This window comes from Spinacia oleracea, chromosome 6 (assembly GCF_020520425.1).
Source record: "Spinacia oleracea cultivar Varoflay chromosome 6, BTI_SOV_V1, whole genome shotgun sequence".
NCBI classification, from domain to species: domain Eukaryota; kingdom Viridiplantae; phylum Streptophyta; class Magnoliopsida; order Caryophyllales; family Amaranthaceae; genus Spinacia; species Spinacia oleracea.
Window position 1 is genome coordinate 38,682,586 of NC_079492.1, and position 14,562 is coordinate 38,697,147.

A 14,562-nucleotide genomic window follows, 5' to 3' on the forward strand; every position below is an offset into this window, starting at 1 on the left:
GGTAGGAGGCCATCCTGACCAGTGCCGCTTCCCTCAGTTCGTCAACAGTATCGATGTCGTAAGCCAAGACTGAGTCGTTCATTCCTGGTGCCATAAAACTGCTTCTTGCTGTGGGGAGTTCGACTTCAGGAGGGATGACTGCCTCGCAACAGAAGACCAAGGAGAAAGGAGTATGGTTGGTCGCCGTCTTTGGCGTCGTCCTGTCGGCCCAAAGGATCATAGGTAACTCGTCTGCCCATCTTCCTTTGGCGTCATCGAGGCGCTTCTTGAGGTTGTTGATGATAATTTTGTTACTTGACTCGGCTTGGCCATTTCCTTGAGGATATCTTGGTGTTGAGGTGTGCAAGGTGATGTTATACCTACTGCAGAATTCTTTGGTTTTGTTGCTGATGAACTGAGAACCATTGTCGCAGACGATCTCGAAAGGGATACCGAACTGACTAAGGATATTTCGTTTGATGAACGAAACGACTTCAGTATCTCGAACTCGCTTGAAAGCTTCTACTTCGATCCACTTGGAGAAGTAATCGGTCATTGCCAACATGAAGACGCGTTGTCCCGACGCTTGTGGTAAGGGACCTACTATGTCCATCCCCCATTTCGTGAAGGGCCAAGGGGACAAGATAGGATGGAGTACTTCACAACGTTGATGAGAGATGGATGCGAACCGCTGGCAGGAGTCGCACTTCTTAGCAAAGGTGATTGCGTCTTTCTTCATGGTGGGCAAAAATATCCCATGGTAAGGGTTTTGTGGGCTAAGCTTCTTCCTCCGGCGTGGTTTCCACATTCTCCATCATGTATGTTGCGCAATGTCGACTCGATCTCGTCATGATCAAGGCATCTTAGGTACGATCCTGCAACCGATTTTCTGAATAATACTCCATGGATTAGGATAAATCTGGAGGCTTTCATTCGGAAGGCTTTTTCGTGGGTGACTCCAGGTGGGGTAGTGTTGTGTTTAAGCCAGTGTATGTAAGGGTCGCGCCATGAGGGAATTTGTGTAGGTTGAGACTGTTCGGTGATGGGTAGGTTATCTTTGGTGATGGTTGGATACATTAAGTGGACTACAGGGATGGAGGTGAGTTTAGGTTTAATGTTTGAGCCAAGATTGGCTAAGGCGTCAGCCTGGGTGTTTTGGTCTCTTGGTATTTGTTGTAGGGTACATGAGTCGAACTTGTTCACGAGCCTTTTTGCTATTTCTAAGTAGGCCTGCATCTTTGAGTCCTTCGCTGCATAAGAACCGTTAATCTGGCTGATAATTAATAAAGAATCGCAACGTACCTCGAGTCGGCGGATATTCATGTCGAATGCTAATGACAACCCCAAGATCAAAGCTTCGTACTCTGCTTCGTTGTTGGTAGCTTTGAACTCGCAACAAACAGATTGTACTATGGTGTCCCCTTGTGGCGACTTTAGCACGATGCCGAGGCCTGTCCCCCGTATGTTGGAGGAGCCATCAGTATGTAGGGTCCATGTAGACGAGGATCCATTGTTGGTCAGTGTGTTGACTTCGTGATCGACTTCGTGTTGGAGGCTCGGGCTGAAGTCAGCCACAAAATCAGCCAGGGCTTGCGACTTGATGGCTGTGCGAGGTTCGTACCGGATGTCGTAACAACCTAATTGTATATCCCATTTGGATATCCTGCTAGACAACTCGGGTTTCCTCATGATTGACTTCATGGGATAGTTAGTTCTAACAGTGATAGGATGACATTCGAAATAAGGACGCAATTTAACAGAAGCAACGACTAAAGCAAGGACAAGTTTTTCGAGATGAGAGTACCATGTTTCGGCGCTAAGTAAAGACTTACTGATGTAATAAACAGGTAGCTGCTTTCCGTCTTCTTCCCGTACTAACACTGCACTGATGGTCGACTCCGTAACTGCGAGGTATACTTGTAGTACTTCATTGTTTTTTGGTTTGGACAATAACGGGGGGTTTGACAAGTATTGCTTGAGTTGTTGTAACGCGGCTTCGTGTCGGTCAGTCCAGCTGAACTTCTCATTTTTCCTGAGGATGTCGTAGAACAATTTGCACTTGTCGGACGACCTGGAGATGAAGCGGTTGAGGGCAGCCACTCGGCCTGCTAATTTTTGTACGTCCTTCTGATTTCGAGGTGATTGTAGGTTGATGATTGCGCGGATCTGATCAGGGCTAGCTTCGATACCTCTTTGAGTAACCATGTAACCTAAGAATTTTCCAAAAGAGACTCCGAACGAACATTTGGTGGGGTTGAGTTTCATACTGTACTCTCGCAACACGTCGAAGGCTTGCTGAAGATGCATGATGTGATCCGAGGCTTTCTTGGATTTCACAAGCATGTCGTCGATGTAGACTTTCATTGTGTCGCCCAGTTGTTTTCTGAACATTTTGTTGACTAGGCGCTGATAGGTGGCGCCTACGTTCCTTAATCCGAACGGCATGACCTTGTAACAATAAGTTCCCCGCTCCGTGATGAAGGCAGTTTTTTCTTGATCTTCTGGGTGCATCAAAATATGGTTGTAGCCACTGAACGCGTCCATGAATGTGAGCATCTCGTGTCCCGCAGTAGCGTCAACCATGGCGTCGATATGGGGTAAGGGAAAAGAATCTTTAGGGCATGCTTTATTGATGTCGGTGAAATCTATGCACACTCGCCATTTCCCATTCTTCTTCCTGATCACGACGACATTGGCCAACCAGTCTGGATATTTCACCTCCCTGATTTTTCCTGTATCTAGTAGTTGTTGAACTTCGTCATTGATAATTTGGTTGCGTTCTGGAGCGAACTTCCGCCGCTTTTGTTTGACAGGCTTATGTCGGGGGTCGACACTGAGCTTGTGAGTGATGACGTCTGGGCTGATGCCTGGCATATCTTCGTGGGACCATGCGAAGCAATCCGCGTTGGCTTTGAAAAATGTAACGAGCTCCGATCTGATGTCGTCGGGTACATCGCATCCAATAAAGACGACCTGTTCTGGTTTCGCAGGATCCAAGATGATCTCGTCGAGTTGTTCGGATTTGGGCTCTTCGTAGCTTGCTGGTTCGGAGTTGGACTGTAATTGCTATAATGAGGATTTATTTGTGGCCGATGGCTTTAGGGCCGCCTTATAGCATTCCTTGGACTCTTGCTGGTCTCCTTTGATTTCTTGAACCCCCCACCGAGTCGGGAACTTGATGGTTTGGTGATATGTCGAAGGGATGGCCTTCATGTCGTGGATCCAGGGCCTGCCCAAAATAATGTTGTAAGATGAAGGGCAGTCAATAACACAAAATTTTACCTGTTGGTTGATCCCTTGTGCGTAAATGGGTAGGGTAACTTCTCCGAAGGTGGTTTTTGCTTCGCCACTGAATCCTATCAGCACGGTGGACTTTTTGACGACGTCTGTATCTGGGTTGAGTCCCATCTCTTTGAGGGCGTCGAGCATCATCACGTTAGTTGAGCTGCCATTGTCGACAAGGACTCGTTTGATCGTGCAGTTTCCAACACGAATAGATATCACCAAGCTGTCGTGATGTTTGTCCGAGATGTCCCCTGCATCAGATTCATCAAAAGATATAGGGGTTAGGTATTTAGCCGTCGTGATGTTTGTCTGAGATGTCCCCTACAGCTCAGACTGGTCTATCTATCTCGTTTTCTCGGGCATGTCTCTTCGCTGCAGAATAAGTTAAACCACAAATGTCAGAACCTCCAGCAATGAAATTTACAGTTTTAGTATGAGGGGGAGGTGGAGGAGGTCGAGATGGAGAGTTAGAGTTGTCTTTGCTAATGACGCCACGAGCTTTATCTGACATAACGTCCTTGAGGTAACCATTTTTCAGCAGGTAGGCTACTTCTCTCCTCAACGCGACGCAGTCGTTGGTTGTGTGACCGATGTCGGCATGGAAATTACACCATTTGGAGGGATCCTTCTTTGACTCGGGTCTGTTAGACTTCGGTGGCCATTGCACTGCTTTCCCCATCTTCGAGAGGTGGTTCATCAGACCTACAGTGTCAACACAGAAAGAATATTCGTTAATTTTTGGAGGTAGATCCGGGCCGTTCTTCCAGTCGGAGTCGTCGTCTTCCTCCACTACTGCTACATGCTGAGGTCGGGAATAAGGAGCAGGGCGATCGTTGGTCCTCTTGGGGTAGGGCAACCGTCTTTCCGTCTTTGAATAGTCATTGCCCCCTTTCCGAGAATGGAGAGTTTCTTCCAACCTAACTTGGGCCATTGCTTTGGCTTGAGCATCTTCGAACGTCTTGCATGGGTATTTGATTAAATCCCTCCAGAGGTCGGTTTCGCCATATAATCCCTGTCTGAACGCCTCGATGGCTGTCGGAACATCACATTCAGGAACAGTCACCTTCTCCCTGATGAACCGGGCTATATTATCCTCCAGGGGTTCGTCAGGACGTTGGATTACTCGGTATAAGTCGCTTGTCTGCTTTTCTAGACATCTGCTGCTGGCGAACTGCTGGTTGAACATGTTTTCGAGGTGAGCAAAAGAGGTAATGCATCCATTCGGTAGGCTAGTCAACCATTTCAAGGCGGGCCCAACCAATGTCGAACCGAAACCTTTGCAAAGGCTGGCTTCTCTCATGTGCTTGGGGACAGGAATGGTCATCATCCGCTGCTTGTAGGTCAAGATATGTTCTCTGGGGTCGGTCGTCCCGTCGTACATGGGCATGTTGAGTGGGCTAAATCGTTTCGGGATGTCTATTGCATCAATGGGATCAGCATATGGGGAGTCGGCATAACTGTCTAGGCTGGCTTCTTTGATTGGTGTTGGTACACCAGGAATTTTGTTTATCATGGTCATTATTTGTTGGAGTTGGTGATTGGTGTTCTCACAGATGCTGTTGAGCACCGGAACGAGGGGGCTAAACGTTTCGGGAAGGCTGGCTTGGAGATGTTGGTAGTAGGTACTCTGCGGGTATACGCCTTAAGGTTGGTGAGGAGTGAACTGTGGCACCACTTGTTGCATGTAAGGGGGCGTTCCTTGAGTAGCGTGGGTACCTGCAACATAAGGGAAAGGAGTTACGAAACCGTGACTGACCGGAACGACTGACCTGTTAAGAGGAGTGTATGGAGAATAGTTTCGAGAAGAGTCGGGGTGCATTTGGGCGTTGGCATTGGGGAACGCTGCTTGCGGCGCCTGGTTAGCTAAAGGGGCCGTCATCAACTGGGGAGGTGCCCCTGGTGTCGAGGTGACCAGGTTGACGACAGGTTGGACGACTTGTTGAGAGAAGAGTTGATCCCATGGCATTTGAATCGCTGGCGTTGGTCCTTGTGCCGGAAGCGTAACGGGCAGGGGCATTGACGCGGTCACCATTGGGGGAGGCAGCGGACGAGACGCCGGAGTGGAGGCGGGGGCCGTCACCATGGTGGATGTCGTCATGCCGACCTGAGGTGGGGTTACCCGGGCGGCCGTCGAGGTGACAACTGCTGCCGATATACCTGCAGAAGATGGTTGAGTTAGAGGCGGGGGAAGCCAACTCGGGTTAGAACGGGGTTGGTTCGGTAATGGATCGAACTCGCGGATTTGCTGGAGAACAGGACCCCCAGGTTCGCCAAAGGGTACATGGAGGGGGTGATCTGGAGCGGCGCCAAGATCCAAACGGCGGTTTAACCCGGCGGTGTCTCGTCGGTACTGGAACCTGGATCCGGTGGCGATGGAGGCAGTGGACCTCACTTGAGAGTGCAACGCTTCGTTCTCCTTTTGGAGGATGTTGATGCGCTGCTCCATGGCTTCGAAGCGACGAGTAATATCGTCGGATGAGCTAGCATTTCCAGCCATGGTGATTGGAATGGTATTATCGAGCTGCTTTTGATTGTCAGCCCCACGGTGGGCGCCAAATTGTTTTGGGCAAATTCGACTTAGAGACGAACCTGCCTTGATGAAGGTGCTAACAATCGATCGAGCTAGATAATTGAAAATGGTGAGAGCAAGATGTAATAGCATAGGGTAAATGTTGGTTTATTATTCGGAAATCATGCATCAAAAATAGACAAGACCAAGCCATTTTATAGGCATTCGTAATCAAGAATGTAACGTTTATGGAATAATTACCCATAATTAGATAATAAATACGTATTGAAGGCCGGCTTCATCAAAGGTTTGTAACGGCCGTTTTGAGCCCAGCAGTTGGGAATGCCGTTCGATTAATGCCACCCTGCGCCTTGTTGGCAGCCACGTAAGCAATGCTTGCCATGTATGCCCACGTCACCAAGAGCGTATTTTTCCCCCTAACACTAGTCACTTGCAATAACCTGCAAAACAGTACATATACAATATATACCATTCACCCATTCATTATCATGAATGGCACACATAGCTGGTTAGTAAAAACACATCGTTATGCATCACATAAATATTTGCAGCAATTAATCAAGGGCACCAATAATCTACCGATTATTCAGTCCTTATTAATTCTAATCAAGTTGTTTTAACCTTAAAGGATTTGTAGACCTAATTAAGAGTTTATGACTAAAATGCTCCCACTTAAACCAATAACTTTATATGCTTTACTAATTTTAAACATAAAATTGTATTTCTAGTCTAACCGGAAACATACAAGTTTAATTAAAATTTAAAGCTCATATAAAATTATAATCGAATCCATTTATTTAATTTATTTTTCAGTTGAATTAAATAAATTTAAATTAATTCAAGGTTTAATTTTAGTAAAATAATTAGTATAAATTAAAATTTATAATAATTATAATGTTCAAAATTAAAATCCGAGAAAACGATTTAAATTATTAATATTAAAATTAATTAAAATTATTTCCGAACTTAAAATTTAAAATTAAAACGAAACGCATCAATAGTTTGCAAGACGAGGCACTTGGGCTTGCGCCCAAGCCCCATCAAGCTACGAGGCCCATTGCCCCGTGCCATTGATCGTTTCCCATGGCTCGCACAGCGACATCACACACACGCCCCATCGCCACGCACACACGCGGCCTTGAGGGCTACGCTGCGCGCAGCTTGGTGTTGTGTCGTGGCTGCCTACCCTTCGGCAGGCTTGGTGCGTCGTGGCGCAGCGCATTGCTGCCCACACGCATCATGCTTAGCGCTGTGTGCCCACTGCCCTCACCCATCGCCTAGCATGCACGACTAGGCCTAGAGCCTTGCGTGCCGCATAGCTCGTTGCTCGCTGCATTCGTACCGCACGGGCGACGAGCTCCCTTGCTCGTCGTCGCGTGCCCGCACTATACAACACCCCTTAAGGGTAACACGTAACTTCCTTTGCTTTGTGCGTGCAACATTTATGAGCGTTTTCATAAAAATTTAAAATTTTCAATTTAAAATTAACGACAAATTAATAAATCATATTAATTTCATAATTTTAGGGAGAAACCTCGAAAATTTATTAATCGATTAATTTCCGATTATCATGGATTCAAATCTAGGTCATAAAAATTTAAAATTTAACATAAATTAACAATTTTTATGGTGGATTTTAATCATGGATACCTAATTAAAATTATTAATTAATTATGAAAAACAAATCAATTCTAAATTATTCGAATTTCGACAAAGTAATCATAATTACAAATTCGGTTGTATAATTAACAAGTCTAGGCATTCAAATTTGTTAAACATATACTGTAGGTCAATCAAAAACTCAAGATTTATCAACAAGAATCGCAAATATTCAATTTAACATCTTAAATTTACAAACTTTTGCGTTCGAAAAACTAAAACCTCCGAAAAGTCATAGTTAGGCTTCGAATTTGGGAATTCTGGGTTCGGCCGAAAAGTACTTTTTTGTCAAAATTTTAGAATGTCTTTTACATGCGGAATTGACACAAAAATCACTCGATTTGGATGAGTAACGAAGAAACTGCCGAAAAACTGCGTACATATAATTAAATAAACGCAATTTGCAATTAATTAACAATTACGAAAATTAATCACCCCTTTTAATTCTTTGCAAATTTGTAAAATTTAACCATGTCATGAAATTTAGATTATGTAAATAATAAGAGGCTCGTGATACCACTGTTAGGTTATGATACATATGAAAAACATAAATCATGCGGAAAAACCTTAATGCCAGGAAACATATTATTTACACATAATCAGTTAGCATAATTTAGATGCATACACTTTGTAGCGTGCCCTCCCTAGCTGCGCCCGAACCGAACAAGAACAAGTCTTTAGGACTCCAAGTGTCGTCCCTCCGTAGATAGTCCACAGCACGTCCGGATCCGCCTTAAGCTTGACCAACTGGAATCGCCCTTAAGGTTCTAAGAATTTCGGCTAAATAGGTTGCAAGTGTTTGGCTGATTTTTTCTTCAAAATCTTACCTTTGAATACTTCAATGTGGTATATAAATTTGTGACCCTAGGCCCCTATTTATAGAGTTATGGAAAAGGACTTATAATCCTATTAGAATACTAATTTAGTTTAATTAGAATCCATTTAGGACTCTATTAAATAAACTTTATCTATTAGGATTAGAATTTAATCATATGCTGAATCCCGATAGCTTTAGGATTCGTATAGCACGCACACGAGCATCGCTCGAGCACCGTACACCCGCGCGCAGGCCTTGCGGGCGACGCTGAGCGCACAGCGCCTCAGCCCAGCTCGCTGCCTGTGATCCGCGCGCGCGCCCAAGGCCTTTGCTGGGCCTGGCCTTGCGTTGGGCCTGGTCGAGGCTTGGCGTGTGGTTTGTTTCGTGTGGCTTGCTGGGCGACGGCCTGGCTTCATGCTGGGCCTTCGTCTAGCGAGCCTCGTCCGATGCTAATTCGTACGATACGCTTCCGATTAAATTCCTGATTCTGGAATTCATTTCCGATACGAACAATATTTAATATTTCCGATTCCGGAATTAATTTCCGTTTCGAACAAATATTTAATATTTCCGTTTCCGGAATTATTTTCCGATTTCGATAATATTTCCGATTCTGACAATATTTCCATTTCCGGCAATATTTCCGATTCCGACAATATTTCCATTTCCAATAATATTTTCCGATACGTACCATGTTTCCGTTTCCGGCAACATCTACGACTTGGATAATATTTATATTTCCGATACGATATCGCGATCCATATTTCCGTTTCCGGCAATATCATCGTTTCCGGAGTATTCATTTCTTGCCTTTGACGATCTCAGCTCCCACTGAAACCAAGATCCGTCGATTTCGAATATCCATAGATGGAGTATTATGCCATTAAATACTTGATCCGTTTACGTACTATTTGTGTGACCCTACGGGTTCAGTCAAGACTAAGCTGTGGATTAATATCATTAATTCCACTTGAACTGAAGCGGCCTCTAGCTAGGCATTCAGCTCACTTGATCTCACTGAATTTATTAACTTGTCAATTAATACTGAACCGCATTTATTAGACTTATCATTAAATGCATACTTGGACCAAGGGCATTATTTCCTTCAAATTAAAACCCATTAGTTAAGGCGTAGCAGTGTGTTGAACTCGTGGGCCCGTTTACTTTCCGAAAACATATATATTATATTAAGCAATCGGACACCAGAGGCCCGACTAGTAGAAATCGTTTTAGCAGTTTTCGACGATTTGCTTCTTAATTTGTCGAATCGTGCAGCCATCCTTCTTACGTCAGTCACAAACTCGAACCGACTCGGTTAAACGACGGAGGTCCACTAGAGGATGCCTCTTGCTACATCACTTATTTAAACAAGGTAAATCTCCTTTCCCTTTCAATAACGAGGGACAAGAATTTTCCAAAAATAGTAAGAAGGGGAAAATGCTTTCACCGATTTTTGCATTATGATTTATGTCAAACAGTAAGAGCATGTTTATCAAAAACTAAGAGTTTGGCTTTCAACCCAATAAAATATAATATTTTATGTTTTCTCTCTCCCAAACACCAAACCCAACACCAATCATATTTAACAACATTTATCAAACACCATTTCTAAAATGCATGTAACTTTGCAATTAAAACACCACCTATAAAATTTCATTTTGCATTTAAAAAAAGTAAACAATATTGTTTGGTCCCCTTCATATGTCACATGTCAAGTCTTCCATGCATGGAATTGGTTTTTCATTTGGTGTTCATGAACACCAATTCATAATTGGTTTCACTATCTCTCTCTTCTTTTTTTTTTTTTGCTAGGCAAGTAAGGATAATATTAAGCACAAAAACCAAATTACAACCTAAGCTTAACTTCAAGAGGCACGAACCAACTAGGTTGGACCTTACCACCAAGAAGCAAGCAAACAGAAACACCTATACAAGCTCACAGAGCCAAAAACCAAGTACAATCCCTTCTACTAACCTTCTTAGGCATTACAACTTTGATTCTATCTCTCACAGCATGCTTAATGCTCTTTACAGAATTCTGCACTGTAGGAACATACTTATCCCAAAAGCTACCATTTCTGCACTGCCAAACTACATAGACAATTGCTGCAAGGCCTGCATACCAGACTTGCTTCTTGAAATGAGAATGCCTGCTATGATCAATCCCCCTTGTGATCTGCTGAAGATCAGAAGAAACACCAGGGATACTCATCCAGCTTCTAATATCATTAAGGCATTGCTGACTGTAGGAGCAAGAGAAGAACAAATGATTATGATCCTCATCCTGTTGTCCACACAATAAACACAGTGGGGACACACTAACACCAATTCTAGCAAGCTTTGCTGTGGTTTGAAGCCTAGCTTGAACAGCCATCCAGCAAATAAATCTATGTCTTGGAACATTTAGCCTATTCCAAACTAACATGTCCCAGGTGACCAAAGGTCTAGCCTCAATTAATTTCTCATATACCACTTTAACTGAGTACTGAGCAATAGTACTAAACTCATTCTGAGAGTAATATTGCTTTAAAATCTCCTTAGTTTCACAAACTTTCCTCCAATACCAGCTGGCTGAAGCATTAGGCTGGTAATCCCACCAAACCCCATCTTTAACATATACAGCATTGACCCACTTAATCCAAACATTATCCTGTTTGGAAGCAACAGCCCACACATATTTGCCCATCAGTGCAATGTTCCACTTAACAACATCTCTGAAGCCTAAACCACCCTCTTTCTTGTGACAGCAAGACTGTGCCAAAGAGATATTACTTGGTTTTGTGTTGTAAGCTTTGCCACTCCAAAGAAAAGACCTGCAGATCTTATTAATCTCATATAAAACTTGCTTAGGGAGCACATACACCTGGGCCCAATACATATGCAAACTCAATAAGACTGAATTGATCAGTTGCATTCTAGCTGAGTATGAGAGATTCCTGGAGCTCCAAACTTTAATTCTTGCAATCATCTTGTCCACCAACATATCACACTGAGCTGTGGTGATTTTCTTAGAACAAATTGGTACCCCTAAGTACTTGAAAGGCAAAACACTTCTGGTAAAACCAGAAACCAATTCTACCCTATTAATATCAGAATCAGACATCCCATAGCAATAGATAGAAGATTTCTGTTTGTTAGGCTGTAAACCAGAAGTATCAGAGAATAGCTTGAAAGCCTGTAGCAACAGATAGATAGAAGCAAAATCACCTTTGCAGCACAAGATCAGATCATCTGCAAAGCAGAGATGAGTGAGCTTTACAGCTTTACACCTTGGATGATACTGGAACAAAGGCAGCAAGCTCATGCTGTGCAGAACTCTGGACAAATATTCCATGCAAATGACAAAGAGCAAAGGAGACATGGGATCACCTTGTCTTAGCCCTCTCTGAGATTTAAAAAACCCATGCATAGTGCCATTGATCATCAAGGAGAACATAGGAGTGGTGACACACTCCATCACAAGATGCACAAAATGTTCAGGGAAACCCAATTGCTCCAACATCTCCTGTAAGAAATTCCAATCCACAGTATCATAAGCTTTTTGTAAGTCAATCTTCATTAAGCAACTAGGTTTGACATCCTTCCTACCATAATGCTTCACTAAGTCCTGCACCACCATAATGTTATGGACAATGTGCCTTCCATGAACAAAACCACCCTGATTTTCCATGATCAAATCAGGTAAGATTTGTCTAAGCCTATTACACAGCACCTTAGTAACACACTTATACAGTGTGTTACAGCAAGAAATGGGTCTAAAATCACTCACTGTATTAGGACATTTAATCTTAGGAATAAGAGTGATCACTGTGTGATTAAGCTCTTTCAAAAGCTTCCTTTGCTGTAGAACATCTAAAACAGCAGCCACCACTTCATCACCAACAATACTCCAGGAATCTTTAAAGAAAAAGGTACCAAAACCATCTGGACCTGGAGCTTTAACCCCAGGAATAGAGAACAAAGCCTTCCTTACTTCATCTGCAGTGTATGGACCATTCAGAATTGCTCTATGTTGATCATTTATGAGAGGACCTAGCTGGACCACTTGACTGAGAACTGCTTTCCTATTGGTCTGAGTAGTACCCAATAAGGAAGTATAATACTCCGAGAAAGCCATAGACACCTCAGTAGAATCTTCTTTCCAATTGCCATGCATATCATAAATACTATAAATCTGATTCAGAGTTCTTCTCTGTCTGATGCTCTGGTGAAAAAGAGTAGTGTTTTCATCACCTGCTTTGAGCCAGTCCATCTTTGCTTTTTGTCTCAAAAAATCCAAATATGCCTGATGTTTTAATCTATATTCACTGATAGCCTGTAGTTCCAGATCAGCCAAAGTTACATCAGAAGGATTCAGATGCATAGCCTGTTGAGCTGCATTCATATCATTAAATGCCTTAATATCTGCAGCCTGAATATCAGAGAAACCCACTCTATTCAGATCCTTCAAAGCACCCTTAACTTGCTTCAATTTGTTAACAACCACATACATCTTTGTGCCATGAAATTGCTTGTTCCATTGATGCTGAATGATAGAGAGAAAATCAGGAGAACTCTTCCACATAGTGAAATATTTAAAAGGCTTCTTTCCCCCTCCAGTTCTAGGTTAAACAGTAAGAAAACCAGGGGAATGATCAAAAGTGCCCTCATTCATAAAACAAACCTCAGCTGTGGGAAATTGAGTTTGCCAATTAGAATTTGCCATAATTCTGTCAAGCTTTGAAAATACTCTGGCAGCACCTTGCTGTTTATTATTCCAAGTGTAATAATTCCCCACACTCTTAATATCTTCCATTCCACAGAAATGCATACATTGACATATATCCACAATCTCAGCATTCCTAACAGGAGCCCCAATCTTCTCTTCAGTGGTCATTACACAATTAAAATCACCACACATAATCCAAGCATCCTGAGTGTATAAAGCTTTGAGATTACTCCAAAGATCCAATCTCTTATGACTTTCATTGACGTCATAGATGAAAGTACAATAAAAACTAGAAGAACCACCCACTGGCTTAACCAGACAGTGAATAAGCTGGCTTGTAACTTGTAGAATAGTCACAACAAAACTGCTAGGATTCCAAGCAAGCACAATCCTACCCCCATCATGATAACTGCTATTACTAGTGAAACACCAATTCAAAAATACTTTTTGGTAAAGATTCCCAAGATTAGGAACCTTCACCTTATGCTCCAGAAGTCCTACTAGCCCCACATGGTGTTTGTGAATGAATTGCTTCACTACACCTTGCTTATGAGCTAAATTAAGACCCCTGACATTCCAAGTTACAATTCTATCCATAAGAGTGGGAGGAGTTCCCTCCTCCTAGCTCACCTGCCCCATCTTCAATGTCCACCTCCACTACTACATGTTCAACTTCACCAATTTCCTCTTCATTTAACAAATGAAAAGTGTTTTTCAAGTGTGTTGGTGCTGCAATTGAGTTTCTCACCCTGATAGGCCTAAGAGCTTGTTGAAAACCCTCTTGATCAACTGCAGGAGCTTGCACCATTGGTTTCACTGGCTGCATTGAGTGTTTCTGCACCCAAGCTTTCCTATTACCTTGCCTACATTCAGCATCTTGGTGTCCCACCATCTTACACACCCCACACTTACTAGGTTTCCATTCATACTTTATGTCTACCTTAATCAATTCACCATGTTCATCCATGAAAGAAACTTGATCAGGCAAACTGTGAGTAATAGGCATGTCCACTAAAACCCTAGCAAAGTGAAACTTATCCCTATTAGTAGTGGCAGAATCTCTTTTCACAGGTTTCCCTATTTGATTCACAATTTTGAAGAGTGCCTTTTCCCCCCAATATTTGATATTAAGTTTTAATTGGATCCATATAGGAACAGACCTAATCTCCTCCTTCTCCATGTCCATATCTACACTCCATGGCTTCATGATCAATGGTTTACCATCAAAGAAAAAGTGTCATGTTAACACCTTATCCCTCATGTCCATGGTGTGAAATCGAACTAGGAACATCCCTTTTTTCACCATGACTACCTTATCAAGCTTGTGATTCTTCCATATTCGTCTAACAAAACCCTCCATAACATGAGCAGGTGGATTAGCACCAACAACATAGCACAAAATAGCAGAATTCCAGAATTCTATTTCTTCCTGAATGTCATCCAAATCAATCTGAATATGGTCTAGATTTTCAACCGATTTATTCGAAACTGATTTATCAGATATGCTACCAACTTCATCATTATTATGCACAGATATCTCATCCAATTGCTGCAAAATAGGGACAGAAATTGTACCTACATCCA

At 42.8% G+C, this 14,562-nt stretch overlaps 2 protein-coding genes across 2 annotated transcripts; both read right to left on the minus strand.

Annotated features, from left to right (window-relative positions):
* Window positions 1–4,906: 4,906 nt before the first annotated feature.
* Window positions 4,907–12,834, minus strand: LOC130463079 (uncharacterized). The gene is made up of 2 exons (XM_056832113.1): window positions 10,211–12,834; window positions 4,907–5,621 (listed from the first exon to the last, which is right to left on the minus strand). The coding sequence occupies exons 1-2, from the start codon at window positions 12,832–12,834 to the stop codon at window positions 4,907–4,909; spliced, it is 3,339 nt and encodes a 1,112-aa protein (XP_056688091.1).
* Window positions 12,835–12,876: 42 nt separating this feature from the next.
* On the minus strand, window positions 12,877–14,185 carry LOC110790035 (uncharacterized). The gene is made up of 2 exons (XM_021994780.2): window positions 13,609–14,185; window positions 12,877–13,532 (listed from the first exon to the last, which is right to left on the minus strand). The coding sequence occupies exons 1-2, from the start codon at window positions 14,183–14,185 to the stop codon at window positions 12,877–12,879; spliced, it is 1,233 nt and encodes a 410-aa protein (XP_021850472.2).
* Window positions 14,186–14,562: the final 377 nt, after the last annotated feature.

Bases quoted from the DNA above. Each gene is read 5' to 3' on its own strand.
- LOC130463079 (XM_056832113.1), bottom strand. From the start codon at position 12,834: ATGTGGAAGAGTTCTCCTGATTTTCTCTCTATCATTCAGCATCAATGG. The intron at 5,622-10,210 runs GTGAGCTTGTAT...CACCGGATCCAG, and splicing joins TGTACTTGGTTTTTGGCTCT to GTTCCAGTACCGACGAGACA.
- LOC110790035 (XM_021994780.2), bottom strand. From the start codon at position 14,185: ATGAAGCCATGGAGTGTAGATATGGACATGGAGAAGGAGGAGATTAGG. The intron at 13,533-13,608 runs GTGAGCTAGGAG...GTCTTAATTTAG, and splicing joins GGACATTGAAGATGGGGCAG to CTCATAAGCAAGGTGTAGTG.